This window comes from Drosophila novamexicana, unplaced genomic scaffold (genome assembly GCF_003285875.2).
Source record: "Drosophila novamexicana strain 15010-1031.04,08,12 unplaced genomic scaffold, DnovRS2.1 tig00000008-arrow-pilon, whole genome shotgun sequence".
In the NCBI taxonomy this organism is placed as follows: domain Eukaryota; kingdom Metazoa; phylum Arthropoda; class Insecta; order Diptera; family Drosophilidae; genus Drosophila; species Drosophila novamexicana.
The window spans coordinates 3,167,405-3,179,469 of record NW_020824765.1 but is presented as its reverse complement, the minus strand read 5'-3'; the positions used below and the strand labels follow the sequence as shown (position 1 = coordinate 3,179,469).

At 40.3% G+C, this 12,065-nt stretch overlaps 4 protein-coding genes across 5 annotated transcripts; 3 read left to right on the top strand and 1 right to left on the bottom strand.

Moving 5' to 3' along the window:
* Positions 1 to 2,648: 2,648 nt before the first annotated feature.
* Positions 2,649 to 5,914, top strand: LOC115759802 (probable protein phosphatase CG10417). 2 transcript variants are annotated; one of them, XM_030700888.1, is made up of 5 exons: positions 2,649 to 2,733; positions 2,981 to 3,276; positions 3,346 to 4,494; positions 4,618 to 5,148; positions 5,228 to 5,914. In XM_030700888.1, exons 2-5 carry the CDS (start codon positions 3,166 to 3,168, stop codon positions 5,627 to 5,629), a joined length of 2,193 nt encoding a protein of 730 aa, XP_030556748.1. In that variant the 5' UTR covers positions 2,649 to 2,733; positions 2,981 to 3,165; the 3' UTR covers positions 5,630 to 5,914. The 2 variants fall into 2 exon arrangements, with proteins under 2 accessions (XP_030556748.1, XP_030556757.1); XM_030700897.1 differs by lacking the exon at positions 2,649 to 2,733 and adding an exon at positions 2,893 to 2,910.
* Positions 5,915 to 6,760: 846 nt separating this feature from the next.
* Positions 6,761 to 8,300, top strand: LOC115762967 (BTB/POZ domain-containing adapter for CUL3-mediated RhoA degradation protein 3; the record flags this gene model as incomplete). Its single annotated transcript, XM_030705348.1, has 2 exons — positions 6,761 to 7,184; positions 7,249 to 8,300. Coding segments are annotated over 2 exons (1,149 nt in total), but the record flags the coding sequence as incomplete, so codon positions are not given.
* A 126-nt stretch (positions 8,301 to 8,426) lies between these two features.
* On the top strand, positions 8,427 to 9,015 carry LOC115760311 (intraflagellar transport protein 20 homolog). The gene has a single exon (XM_030701602.1). It carries the CDS (start codon positions 8,544 to 8,546, stop codon positions 8,934 to 8,936), a length of 393 nt encoding a protein of 130 aa, XP_030557462.1. The 5' UTR covers positions 8,427 to 8,543; the 3' UTR covers positions 8,937 to 9,015.
* LOC115760300 (INO80 complex subunit B) lies at positions 8,931 to 10,085 on the bottom strand. Its single transcript, XM_030701591.1, has 2 exons — positions 9,934 to 10,085; positions 8,931 to 9,869 (listed from the first exon to the last, which is right to left on the bottom strand). Exons 1-2 carry the CDS (start codon positions 9,947 to 9,949, stop codon positions 8,977 to 8,979), a joined length of 909 nt encoding a protein of 302 aa, XP_030557451.1. The 5' UTR covers positions 9,950 to 10,085; the 3' UTR covers positions 8,931 to 8,976.
* Positions 10,086 to 12,065: the final 1,980 nt, after the last annotated feature.

The window sequence follows — 12,065 nt, the reverse complement described above, 5'->3', positions numbered from 1 at the left end:
CCGTGGTATTGGTGCGTAGATAACGGTAACCAGCACCGTGTGCGCAACACCCCCACGCCCGCCGATAGTGCTCGGCGGGCAGGTGACTCTTGCTATATTGTTGTGCTTTTGTTGCGGTCGCTCTGGTTGCCTCGGGCCAGGGGGCGTATATGGGACGGCAACATGTTGCCTGCGACTGGCCAACTGGCCATGCAAATCTCTACAATGCCGACTGACTTGGCCAAAGTCGGTCATGTTAAATGCATGGCCAAAGTGCCTCTAAGCTACAGATCGCCGGGATTGCCACATGCCTGCACAGGCAGATGCCCACCTGGGACTTGGACATACCCTTGACAAGCGTCGCTCGTTGGACATTATTTGGTGGGATGCTGTGGGTGCTGACCAGATCGATTTCGATTGCACACAATCGCGAAATGCCAGACAGTACTTAACTTGTTCCAGTCCATTAAGGGCAGCATTTATCTAATCAAATGCTGAACCTGTTGTTTGCCTTCAGAATGCCCAAAAAATTGGGCAACGCGCGTATTTAGCTTGGCGCTATCGAGTGTCAATTAGTTAGAAACAACAAAAATCCATTGTCGTGCGCGAACGGAGCACGTCGCGCTGGCACATAATGTATATTCCATATCGAAATCTGTCGCTGTGACTAATCACACATATGGAAAGTTAATTTGGCGTTAAGCAAACATTCCTTTTAGACCTCGAGCAGGCGCCACTTCAGATACTTTCCACGGACATCCATTGGCAATCCTGTGGCAATGTCAACGGCAAACAAAGTTATTGAAACAATTAAAAAGTTATAAAAGGCCACGCTCGACTCTTCATATTCCTTTCTATTAAACAAGGACCTTTGAGCATCTGACTGTTGTCTGAAGCACTCATGTGGGTGTGTGGGCGTGTATATCTGTGGGTGTGTACTGCAAATTTTCATCAGCGTTTTTTTTTTAATATCATTGAATAAGACATTGCGAACAGCTTTTCCCAACTTTTCATCATTTTCTCCCTATATAACCACAACCAAACGCTACAATAACTAAATGCGTACACCCCAGTTTGATAAATGCTCAAAATATCGCTTCTAAGCAAACAGAAGAAATGAAAAGCAGAAACAAGATTTTTATTAATTTTTGATTTTTATTAATTTTTGATTTTTATTAATTTTTGCGCCTTACCAATTCCTCTTTATATTTGTTTTCACCCAAAATCGCGTAAAATTGTAAAAACATTAATTTCTTCTGCGTTAAAAAATTGTCTTACAATTTATTTATTTTGAAAGGTTTTAGACCGCAGAAAGTTATAATAATTAAAAATATAATATTTTTTTTATGTCTCCCTTCAATAAACTATTTAAAATTAAACAAATTTACCTTCTCCATAATCGGCCATCTCCAATAACCGGACTTTTCTCACAACCGGACAAGAACCCCCGCAACAGGAGTGTCCGCTTATGGGAGTTAACACTGTTTGATTTACTTTTGAAGAATGTGTTTATTTCATGTTCCCTTGTTTGTGTTTTTGATATTCGAGAACTTATATATTTGTAATTCCAGCTGTCAAAATCTTGTAATTTCCGATGCGAAAATATTGACTCGGCTGACAAAAAAATGGTTATTTTATAGGATCGAAAATATGTCCTTCTGCCTGTCACAATGGATTGACCAGCATTCACATTTAATATGGTCAATTTAGATAAGTTGTCACCTTTTTATCACTTAATGAATACTAAGGTTCTAAGTTCATGTATATTCTTTTTTTTTAAGTTTTTTTGATTTTTTGCTTGATTGTTTTTTTCTATACACCAACAAGAGTATTTATACTTCATTGAAAATAGGTATGAAAGGAATAATCAGTGAGAGATTTTGGATTTTCTACATTATTAATTTGAGAACCAGTCATTTCTTCTATACCGTCGTTTTATTTATTTTCACAGTTGCAAGTGGAAATTTCCAAAGTAGCTGAAACCAGTATTCATTTAACTCTTTTTGAGGGCTTTAAACATAAAAGATAAGTTTTAATAATAATAAATTTAAATTGTTAATTCCTTCATCTCAAAGCTCTTAAGCCCTTAGAGATTTGCTAAATCAAAAAACCGTTATCTCTATCGATTTTGTATCGATTGCTTGGACACGGGGCAAGTTATCGAATAACAAACTCCAAATGTGCGGGCACTAGAAAGACGTTCAAACATTTCAAAACTATAGCTCTTATAGGTTCTGAGATCGACGCAGTATTACCGATGGATGAAGGGAGAGACGACTTATCATGCTGACCAAGAATGTATATACCTTATGGAGTCGAAAATGCTACCTACCACCAATTACATACAATTATTTGGTATATGTATCATAGAACTATTCAAATATCTTCATGAAATCACAGCCTAAAACAACCTTGCGTTTTTCATTTTAATAAAAATATGTTTGTTGTTTAATAAAAATTAAATTTGCGAATCTTTTTTAAGTATTGCACGTTTTCAGCTGTAGCGCGATTTGCATCTAATGCAACTACCAGGTAAATGGTGGAAACGCCTCAATTTTTCGATTTGGCGTTGCCAGACTTGTATTACTTGTTGAGCCTAAATAATCCATTTCAATATAAATATCCCAACTTTAACTTGATGGCATCTTTTCATCACACGGTCGGCAGTGTAGATTTTTTTTTTTTGAGGAACGACGAAAATATTGCGAAAGGTGTTTTTTAATAAGTTATTAATTGCAACGAAAAGACGGTTGGGTAAAGTATTCATTTTGTAGCTATTCTTTAAAACAACAAATGAGTTTCGCAAACACTTTGGCAACCTTAGTCGAACAAAGCGGCATGGGATACACACGACACAATTTATAGAGACGCTACCCAAGAGAACGTGCAGATCTTAAATTATATTCATATCATTCGCTAAATAACTCATATGTACGAAAAAGAAACGAAGTAATGCTTAAGAGAAATAATTAACTCAACACATTTGTTGTAATTGTAACAGAATCAACAAATCCAAGCAACCTTTGACTCCGGCTTTATTTTTGCCGGTGGCGCGAAAAGTACACACTGCGCGCGTGCGTTGCCCAAGCATCGATTTTTCCGCAATTGCAAGTAAAGCAGTCGCTGCGGCTTCCGCGACCACTCGATTGGATATTCCTGAAGCGCTGGACGTATTGTGTGTGAAAAATGGGTGCTTACTTGTCGCATCCGAAGACGGAAAAAGCTTCCACAGATGAATTCAATGATATGCTCGTCGTGGGTGCCAGTTCGATGCAGGGCTGGCGCAACAGTCAAGAGGTTAGTGCGTGAAATTTGTATATATGTTCTATCAGAGCTGTTTACTTGAGGTGTTATTGTTTCTTTAAGGATGCGCATAATTCAATATTGAATTTTGACACGAACACATCGTTTTTTGCGGTTTACGATGGACACGGCGGTGCTGAGGTGGCGCAATATTGTGCCGATAAACTGCCAGAGTTCCTTATGAGCCTCGACAGCTACAAGAGCGGCAAGTTGGAGCAAGCTCTCAAAGATGCGTTTCTGGGATTCGATAAAACATTGCTCGACCCAACAGTGGTCAATACATTAAAGATACTGGCTGGCGAACACAATATCGTCGATGAAGATGGTGAGGGGTACGACGAGGAGGACGACGACGAAGATCTGGCTGAACTGCATGAGGAGAGTAATTTGCCGCTCAACGAGGTTCTAGAGAAGTACAAAGGCCTGCCCCAAACGCATGACCTTTCATTGCTTAAGGCGGACTCTGCTGCCGGAAAGTCAATGCCAACGTTATTGCGTGGTCGTCGTGCTGCGGCTGTCGCTGCCGAAGCGGTCAATAAAGCTGTAATGGATCCAACAGCTAAGCCTGCAGGTTCCTCAACCTCGGCAGCAGCTGCAGCTGCGTTTCATGAAATAGACGGAGCTGGCCCAAGCAGTTCAAGAGTTGGCAAGCCGGAACCAGAAGATGAGTCCACAGTTAGCAGCAGCAGTTCAAGTGCTAGCAAAACCAACAATTCACCTAGCACAAGTAATACTCCTAAGGATGAATCCGTCATCAGCAAAGTTGCAGCAAGCAATAGCAGTGCCGTTGCACCTACTGAGCAGAATGGTAGTGTTACCTCTTCAGAGGCTAAAGCCGTGGTCAAAGTTGCAAATGAGACTCCCGCCGCATCAGAGGAAACTGCTGTGTCTGGATCCAGCGATATTGCAGATAAAAAAGCAAACGGAAGTGTGGACAATGCTTCTGCACCCGATAAACCAGAGCCCGCTGACATTTCATCAACTAGCAAGGAATCGGAAAAAGTTTTGAAAAAAGTCAATTCTGCACAAGACGAAGAGTCCACCGACGACGACGACGATTATGACGAGAACGCTTTGATAAAAGCCCAAGAAATTACTGCGGCTGATAGTTCTTCTGATGAGGAGATGGGAGAAGGTACTGACGGTCATGATGACGATGACGACGACGACGACGACGATGATGATGACGAGGACGACGACGACGAGGACGAGGTAAGATACACAATATGCACATAACTCGGGTTCCTTCAGCATATTTGGTTTTACATCTTTAGAATGAATTTGATTAATAAATGGATTTTCTTATGTATTGGATGTTATATAAACTATTTTCAGGATGACAATGTTAGTGAAGATGACGCCGATGAAGACCAGCTAGCAAATGATCATTTCTGCGCCAACATGATTGAAGAACCTGGTAAAGATAGTGGATGTACAGCGGTTGTCTGCTTGTTGCACGGCCGTGACTTATATGTGGCGAATGCTGGAGATTCGCGGTGCGTTATTTCACGCAACGGAAAGGCTATTGAGATGAGCCTAGATCACAAGCCCGAGGATGACGAGGAATCTACACGCATTGTCAAGGCAGGTGGCCGCGTCACCCTTGATGGTCGCGTTAACGGTGGGCTAAATCTGTCCAGGGCTCTGGGAGATCATGCATACAAAACGAACTTGGAGCTGCCAGCTGAAGCACAAATGATTTCCGCGCTGCCGGACGTCAAGAAACTTATCATTACTCCAGAAGATGAGTTTATGGTCCTGGCTTGCGATGGTATATGGAATTACATGTCCAGCGGGGAGGTAGTCGACTTTGTGCGGCTGCGTCTGAAAGATGAGAGCAAGAAATTATCGCAGATTTGTGAGGAGGTGAGCTAACTTTGTCGTACCTGTCTTAGGCCATAAACCAAATTTATATATATTTCGTTTTCAAATAATAATCAAATAGCTTTTTGACAACTGTTTGGCGCCAAATACAATGGGTGATGGCACTGGATGCGACAACATGACTGCTGTCATTGTGAAATTTGAGCAAAAACTACAAGAACTAACATCCACAATAAATCCAGCTGAGACGGAGAACGCGATCCTTGAAGCAGCTAAAGAAAAGAAACAATCCATCGACGCCAATGCGGAGCAAAGTGCTCTTAAACGTAGCGCTTCACCAGACGCAGGAGCTGATGAAGCTAGCCGGGCCGAGATTACCAGCAAATCAAAACGATTGAAGATTGAAGGTGACTTGCTGGAGCCAGAGGATGCAAATGCAAAGAATGCCACCGATGCCATTAGCTGCCCACCATCATCGGTTGGTGAACAGAAGGAAACTGCTGTCGTCGTATCATCAACATAAATTCTATTATTGGGCCTACACCACTATTTAAATGGGGGCTCTTAGAGCAAAGAAAAAGAAAACAATTTCCAAATTATTTAATGCAAGTGTATACATAACGAATATTCATTTGTACACATATATTTTACCTATTCATAAATATATTCTTTTTATTTTGTTCATTTCTAAAATCGTAAAATCATTAGCTCACGTTCAATTATCATTCAACTAAATCATCAAACTCCACACCTTATATATTCATATGCATGCATACAATTATAGACTTATTAGTTATTATTTTTCGATGCGTTCACCCAAAAAACTTTTTTATATATTTAAAATTAATGTATAATGTGACGAGTCAAAAAATAAAAACCAGTAAGAATGAGACTTCCTGCCTATAAACTAGCCGAAAATGGAAAATCTGAAATACACTTCGGTTATGTATATTAAAACTATAGCATTAAGCATTAACTTGAGCTTAAATTAAATTCAGATTAACTTAACATTTATTTTCCTCAGGTACAGTTATTTTCAATTGTCAGTATTTTTTGTTAAAAGTTGATTAGCCGGAATCAAGTTTGTTATTTAAATGTCTGTTTTTGGTGTTTCGAATTTGGTTAACCAATATTTGGATACGTCGGAAAATAGAAAAGCAGCATACCCATTCAGGGTTGTATTTGAATTTATGATTTTTTTGTTTAGAAACTTTCCGTCGGTTTTGATGGGAGATGCGAAAAAAATTAAGCAACTTTCTATGCCACCTCGGAAGAATAGAAAAGAGTATGCTAGGCTTACAAAAATGATTAGTTTGTGAAATTCACAAAAAGAAATTCAATATCTCTTGCGATGGGCATGACAATCAGCTGTTCGATTACAATGTAAATGCGCTTTGCAACTGCAGTTACGCTGTAATTTTTAGTAACAAAGAAGACGAAGAAATACGCAAAGAGATATTTAGTATTTTTTGTGAATGCAAGCGTTTTGGTCTAATTTAAGACTTTTCTTATATTTACATCAGTACATTCATACATTCATGGTATATGTGTATTAATCTATATATATACTATATATATGTGTGTGTACGTTTTGAAGATTGACTGCATCAAGAGTAAATCTAGCATTTTTTAATATTCTTGTTAAGAGATTTAAATATTCGCCAAAATTGATCCATTGGCGCTCGCGGCGAGCGTAAGCAACGCAAAAGAAAGCGTTTGCAGAGGCTCAAAAGAAAAGGGCGTGGACACAGTGAACGGAAGTATCGGCACGGTTGCAGTGGCTGGTGTCTCAAATACAACATCCAGCAACATTGAAGTCGACGATCTGGGTCGCGCTTTTAATGGCAAAGTCCATTTGACTCAGGCAGCCAGCAACCAGCTTGTACTCCATGCCAAAGAACCCGAAACTATGTCCGGCGACCAGAAAGTGCTATTGAAGGGACACGCATCACAGTACGTTAAACTAAATGTGGGTGGCCGTTTGTATTATACGACGATCGGTACTCTAACAAAACATAATGATACCATGCTCAGTGCCATGTTCAGTGGGCGCATGGAGGTGCTTACAGACTCTGAAGGTTTGTGTCCATACCCATTATAGTTGCTTACTTGTATATGCATATGTTTCAATTTGGTTAACAGGTTGGATTTTGATCGATCGTTGTGGCAATCATTTTGGCATAATATTAAACTTTTTACGTGATGGCAGTGTGCCGCTGCCGGAGACAAACAAGGAGATTGCAGAGCTACTTGCAGAAGCGAAATACTACTGCATCACTGAGCTTGCAATGTCCTGTGAGCGGGCATTATATACGCACCAGGAACCGAAGCCCATCTGCCGTATACCGTTGATAACGTCGCAAAAGGAGGAACAGTTGCTGATCAGTTCATCCTCGAAGCCGGCCGTCATATTGGTGGTACAGCGACAGAACAACAAATACTCGTACACAAGCACATCTGATGATAATTTGCTCAAGAATATCGAACTGTTTGACAAGCTGTCATTACGCTTTAACGAGCGAATACTCTTCATTAAGGACGTAATTGGGCCAAGTGAAATTTGCTGCTGGTCATTTTATGGGCACGGCAAAAAAGTAGCCGAGGTCTGCTGTACATCTATTGTCTATGCGACAGATCGCAAGCACACTAAAGTCGAGTTCCCAGAAGCACGCATCTACGAGGAGACTCTTCAGGTTCTACTCTATGAGAATCGCAATGCGCCGGACCAGGAGCTGTTGCAAGCCACATCTTCGGTGCGTGCAGGCGGCGTCAGCGGCGCCAGTATGCATCAGTATACGAGCGACGAGGAAGAGGAGCGCACGGGCCTCGCTCGATTGCGCTCAAACAAGCGGAACAACCCCACTTGACTTATACCTAAGTTGGAAATTCCTCAGATTAGATGGCAAAACTGCGGTGCTTGCAGCCATTGTTGGTTCGCCTCCTGATCTTTGGCGCGAGTATCGCAGCTGCGATTTTGGAACATATTCGTTTATATGCTTACCAAAAATCAAGCCAACAAATTTAATTTTTGTGTATGTATTAAAACTGTGAACACCGTGAGATTAATTGCAATTATATTCCATCTGTCACTGACACACCAGATCCCATGTCTAGCGCAAAGTATTAGGTCTCATATTTGATGCGTATTTAAATATATGCAATCTCGGAAAACAAACGTATACCTACATATTATATATATATATAAAGGAAATGAGTAGAAATCAGACCAATAAAAATGGTTCGGTTAATTAACCATAAAAAGTTCTTAATATATTATTTATAGCGATGATTTTATTAGAATGTCATGTAGAGTTTATGTGTGATAGATAGCAAGGAGCTAGCGTTTAGCCAAGTTAGAGGGTAGGCATTGGTTGCCATGGCAACATTGATTTTAATAAAAGACAAACTAAGTAGAATTCAATCGGAATAATTGTAAAATGGAGGAACTTCACAAAGCAGGGCTTTATATGGACGAAATCTACAGGCTCCGAGTTCAGGATCCAACGATTTCCAACCAGACAATTGAGCTGCGACAGGAGTGCTTGGAATATTCAAGAAACTTGCAAGTTTTTAAGAAGTTCGGTGAGGACTTCTACAAAATATCGTTCAATTTCGCTAAAGATGTCGAGAATGAAAAACTGCGGGCCATTGGCACACAGAACCAGCTCAAGACAATGGCCAAACAGCGTCAGACGGAGCAGCAAGTTTATCAAAGCCAGATTCTAGAGCAGACAGTGGAACTCGAGCGTGTGAAAAGCGAGTATCAATATTTGCAGCGCATTGAGTCCGAACAGCAAGAGATAATCAACAATTTCCTAATGAACCAATAAAATACCATTATTTTTATTTAATTGGCTGACCCTACGATTTTTAAATAACAGCAAGATTCTTTCGATAACATGCTAAACTACACAACGGAATATTCGTTTTGGAACAACTGTAGACTTTGCGGTTGGTGCAGCCTGGGATACCACATAGCTGACGTGGCGGCGGTTTGATTGCGGATTGTGCTTGTATTGGAAACTCTTGTCCTGGTGGCACTATTATGTAAACACCATCCAAAGAATTTATGTACGTAAGCGATGGACGTGTGAGTTTTTGATTTTGTTTATTACGTGCTGCTGCTGAGCGTTGTTTGCCACTTTCTTGCTTCTTTAGCAGGCGCTCCATCGTCTTTTGTTTGTCTTTTTCTCTACGTTCGTCTGCTTGTTGTTTGCGCTTTTGCGATTTCAGCGCAGCCTTTTGAATCTCCTCGGCCGTCTGAGGTTTTTCCTTCTCCCTATACCCACTTGGAAGTGCGATAAGCTCTTCCACAAATCCCGCCAATGCAGGCTCGGCATCCTGCGTCCGTTCATACATCGCTCGTTGGCGTGCTGTCATTAGTTTGGGATCCTTTATCTTTTTCAACTCGTCATCGACATCTTCAAGTTTGCCAGTTTCGATGGCATTTAACCATCGCTCCTCATCGCTTGAAGTATCAGAGTTACGACGTTTTCTAGACTTCTTCGTGGAAGTGCTTGGTGGCGTTGATATCCCCGGCAAAGATTTTGTACTGGACGCAGGTCGTGTCCGTTCATTAGTCTTGTTATTATACACCGATGGGGTTGTCAATGTAGGTTTTACTGGTGTTGGTGCAGCTGGCTGCGTTGTTGCCATTTCAACTGGCTCTGGAACACAGATTGCCTGTGTCTGTGATGGCGGGGACTCTGTAGGCGAGGCAAACCTTGCCGGTTTTTGACGTTTACTCCGCTTTGAGCGTCGATCTTAAATGATTATAGAATTCACAATTAAAGATGATTCTATTAGTGTTACACGAGACGTACATACCTTCTGACTTTCCCATATTTTTATATTTATTTTCTTATTAAGTTACTCTCTGCCGTCTAATTCGAGAGGATTATTGCGCCGTCCTGCGAGGAAAGGTAAACGCCAACTTTGATGGATAATAATATTTTAATATTATTTTAATATATTCTCTTTAAATTAGCGATGTTGGAGATGGGGAAAACTAGAGCTGGAAAACTATCGATAGGTCCGTCGATTACACCGATATTTTTAAAGTATTGAGAACCATCGATGATTTTTTGCGAACCATCGATGTTTTATTTAAATTATTTTTAATTTGGCAGTTACCTATTTGGAAATATTATTGTAAGAAACGTGACCGCTTGCTTTTTAGTTGAATTTGGGTCAAAATTTAAAATTATTTAATGCCAATCGGTAGCCATGATCGGTATGAGTCCAAAAAAATATATCATTTAAATACTGGACATTATTTTTTCGTTTTTTTTGTCAACAACTTTATTTTAACCCTTCCATTTTTAATTTGTTTGAATGCCAATTGTTATTATAAATTCTGTACCTTCTTGGACTTCACGTCTAAGTTATATTTTACATCGATATATTAAAATGTGTTAGAATTCCGTTGAATAAAGAACCAAATGTTTGAAAAGTCAGGATGCACAGTTTTATATATATCTGAGTTTAATAGTTACAAGTTCTTACAATCCGTTGTTTTGATCTCAATGTCCCTACAAATTATATTTAGTAGCTCCATGAACAGTTCTAATTGAGAAGTGTTGTTGTTGTTAAGCTATCTCACTTTTAGACAGATGAATAAAAATTATATTTAATTACACATTTATTTTTAATGATTATAAAAAGCGCTTCATCACAAAGGTAGAATTTTGTTAATGTCTATACGATAAATAACTGATCTTAAAGATATAACGCACTTAGTTGCTAATTATGGGACTGTATAATGTCTAGCTACCATAAGGTGCTGGGAGTTATGGGTGGTTGGTGGTTACCACAGCGCGGAAAGTTCGGGGGAACAGGCGGCAGATCCTTGGGAGTGCCAATTTGAAATATCAAATTCATGCCAATTACGATGTGGTATTGGAAATGACAATGAAACAGCCAGAACCCCGGATTGTCTGCTCGAAATCGTAAAACCGCGTAGCCATTATTTGGCACGGCTACCGTGTCCTTTAGCGCCGGCTTAATATACTGTCGCTCCAGCATACCGCGTTGATCTAGGTCCAGTGCATGTTTCAGATTCATCCGTTTAATATTCGTGTCCGGCGAGCGTCCCAAGCCAAGTACATAAAAGGAAGTGCCGTGCAGATGGAAAGGATGACTTATGTTGATCTGTTGCACTTCGTCCACCAATACAACCTCAACGATTGCATTCAATGGTATGTCTATCTTGTGAGTGCACTGACAGTTTTCGCCACAGTCTGCGGGTCTATTGTCCCCATTGCAGTAGTAATCCTCCGGAATGTCATTGTACTGAGACAGCATTGGCGAAGGCGGCGATACGTACGAGACCTCATCGATGAGCGAAATTAGGTGGTCCGCATCAGAAGCGACTATAGAACGAAAGGATTAGTGCATTTGACTATGACACTCGGTTAGCTTAAGCCGCAGATGCGAGCCCCTGATGCGAGCTGGCCTTGGAACAGTTGTGTTGCATCGTATTTTGTGTGGTTAAGATTAGAAGTTCGTTCTATTAAATATATAACATATATGTGGATATATGTGGACGAAAGTGAACACATGCGCATAATGCAAACATAAACGTAAATAACATATATATAGTACATACACATTAACAATAATATAATTAATATAATAATAAACATAATATAAACACAAACATATACCTAGTTTGCCCCGTGACGGGCGATATCACCCTTCCAATCTTGCTATTGCACATTACAACATGATTTAGCCTACGGACAAGCAAGTGGTTAATAAATTAATTAAATCGTTATTGTGGTGGAGCATAGCACATGATTAACGAGAGGGGCCACTAACTGATGTTGGTGGTTAATACCAGGTTACGGGCGGTACGTGATCACCGCAACGGGGAAAGCGCGGCGGCACGGGTGGTAGGTCGGCTTGTGTGCCGATGTGAAAGACCAAATTCATGCCGATGACAATGTGAAACAGAAAGT

What these genes read in the sequence shown, in the direction of transcription:
- LOC115759802 (XM_030700888.1), top strand. Translation starts at nt 3,166, where the DNA reads ATGGGTGCTTACTTGTCGCATCCGAAGACGGAAAAAGCTTCCACAGAT. An exon ending in ACGACGACGACGAGGACGAG is followed by an intron (nt 4,495 to 4,617) that starts GTAAGATACACA and finishes AACTATTTTCAG; the next exon opens with GATGACAATGTTAGTGAAGA. An exon ending in TATCGCAGATTTGTGAGGAG is followed by an intron (nt 5,149 to 5,227) that starts GTGAGCTAACTT and finishes ATAATCAAATAG; the next exon opens with CTTTTTGACAACTGTTTGGC.
- LOC115760311 (XM_030701602.1), top strand. Translation starts at nt 8,544, where the DNA reads ATGGAGGAACTTCACAAAGCAGGGCTTTATATGGACGAAATCTACAGG.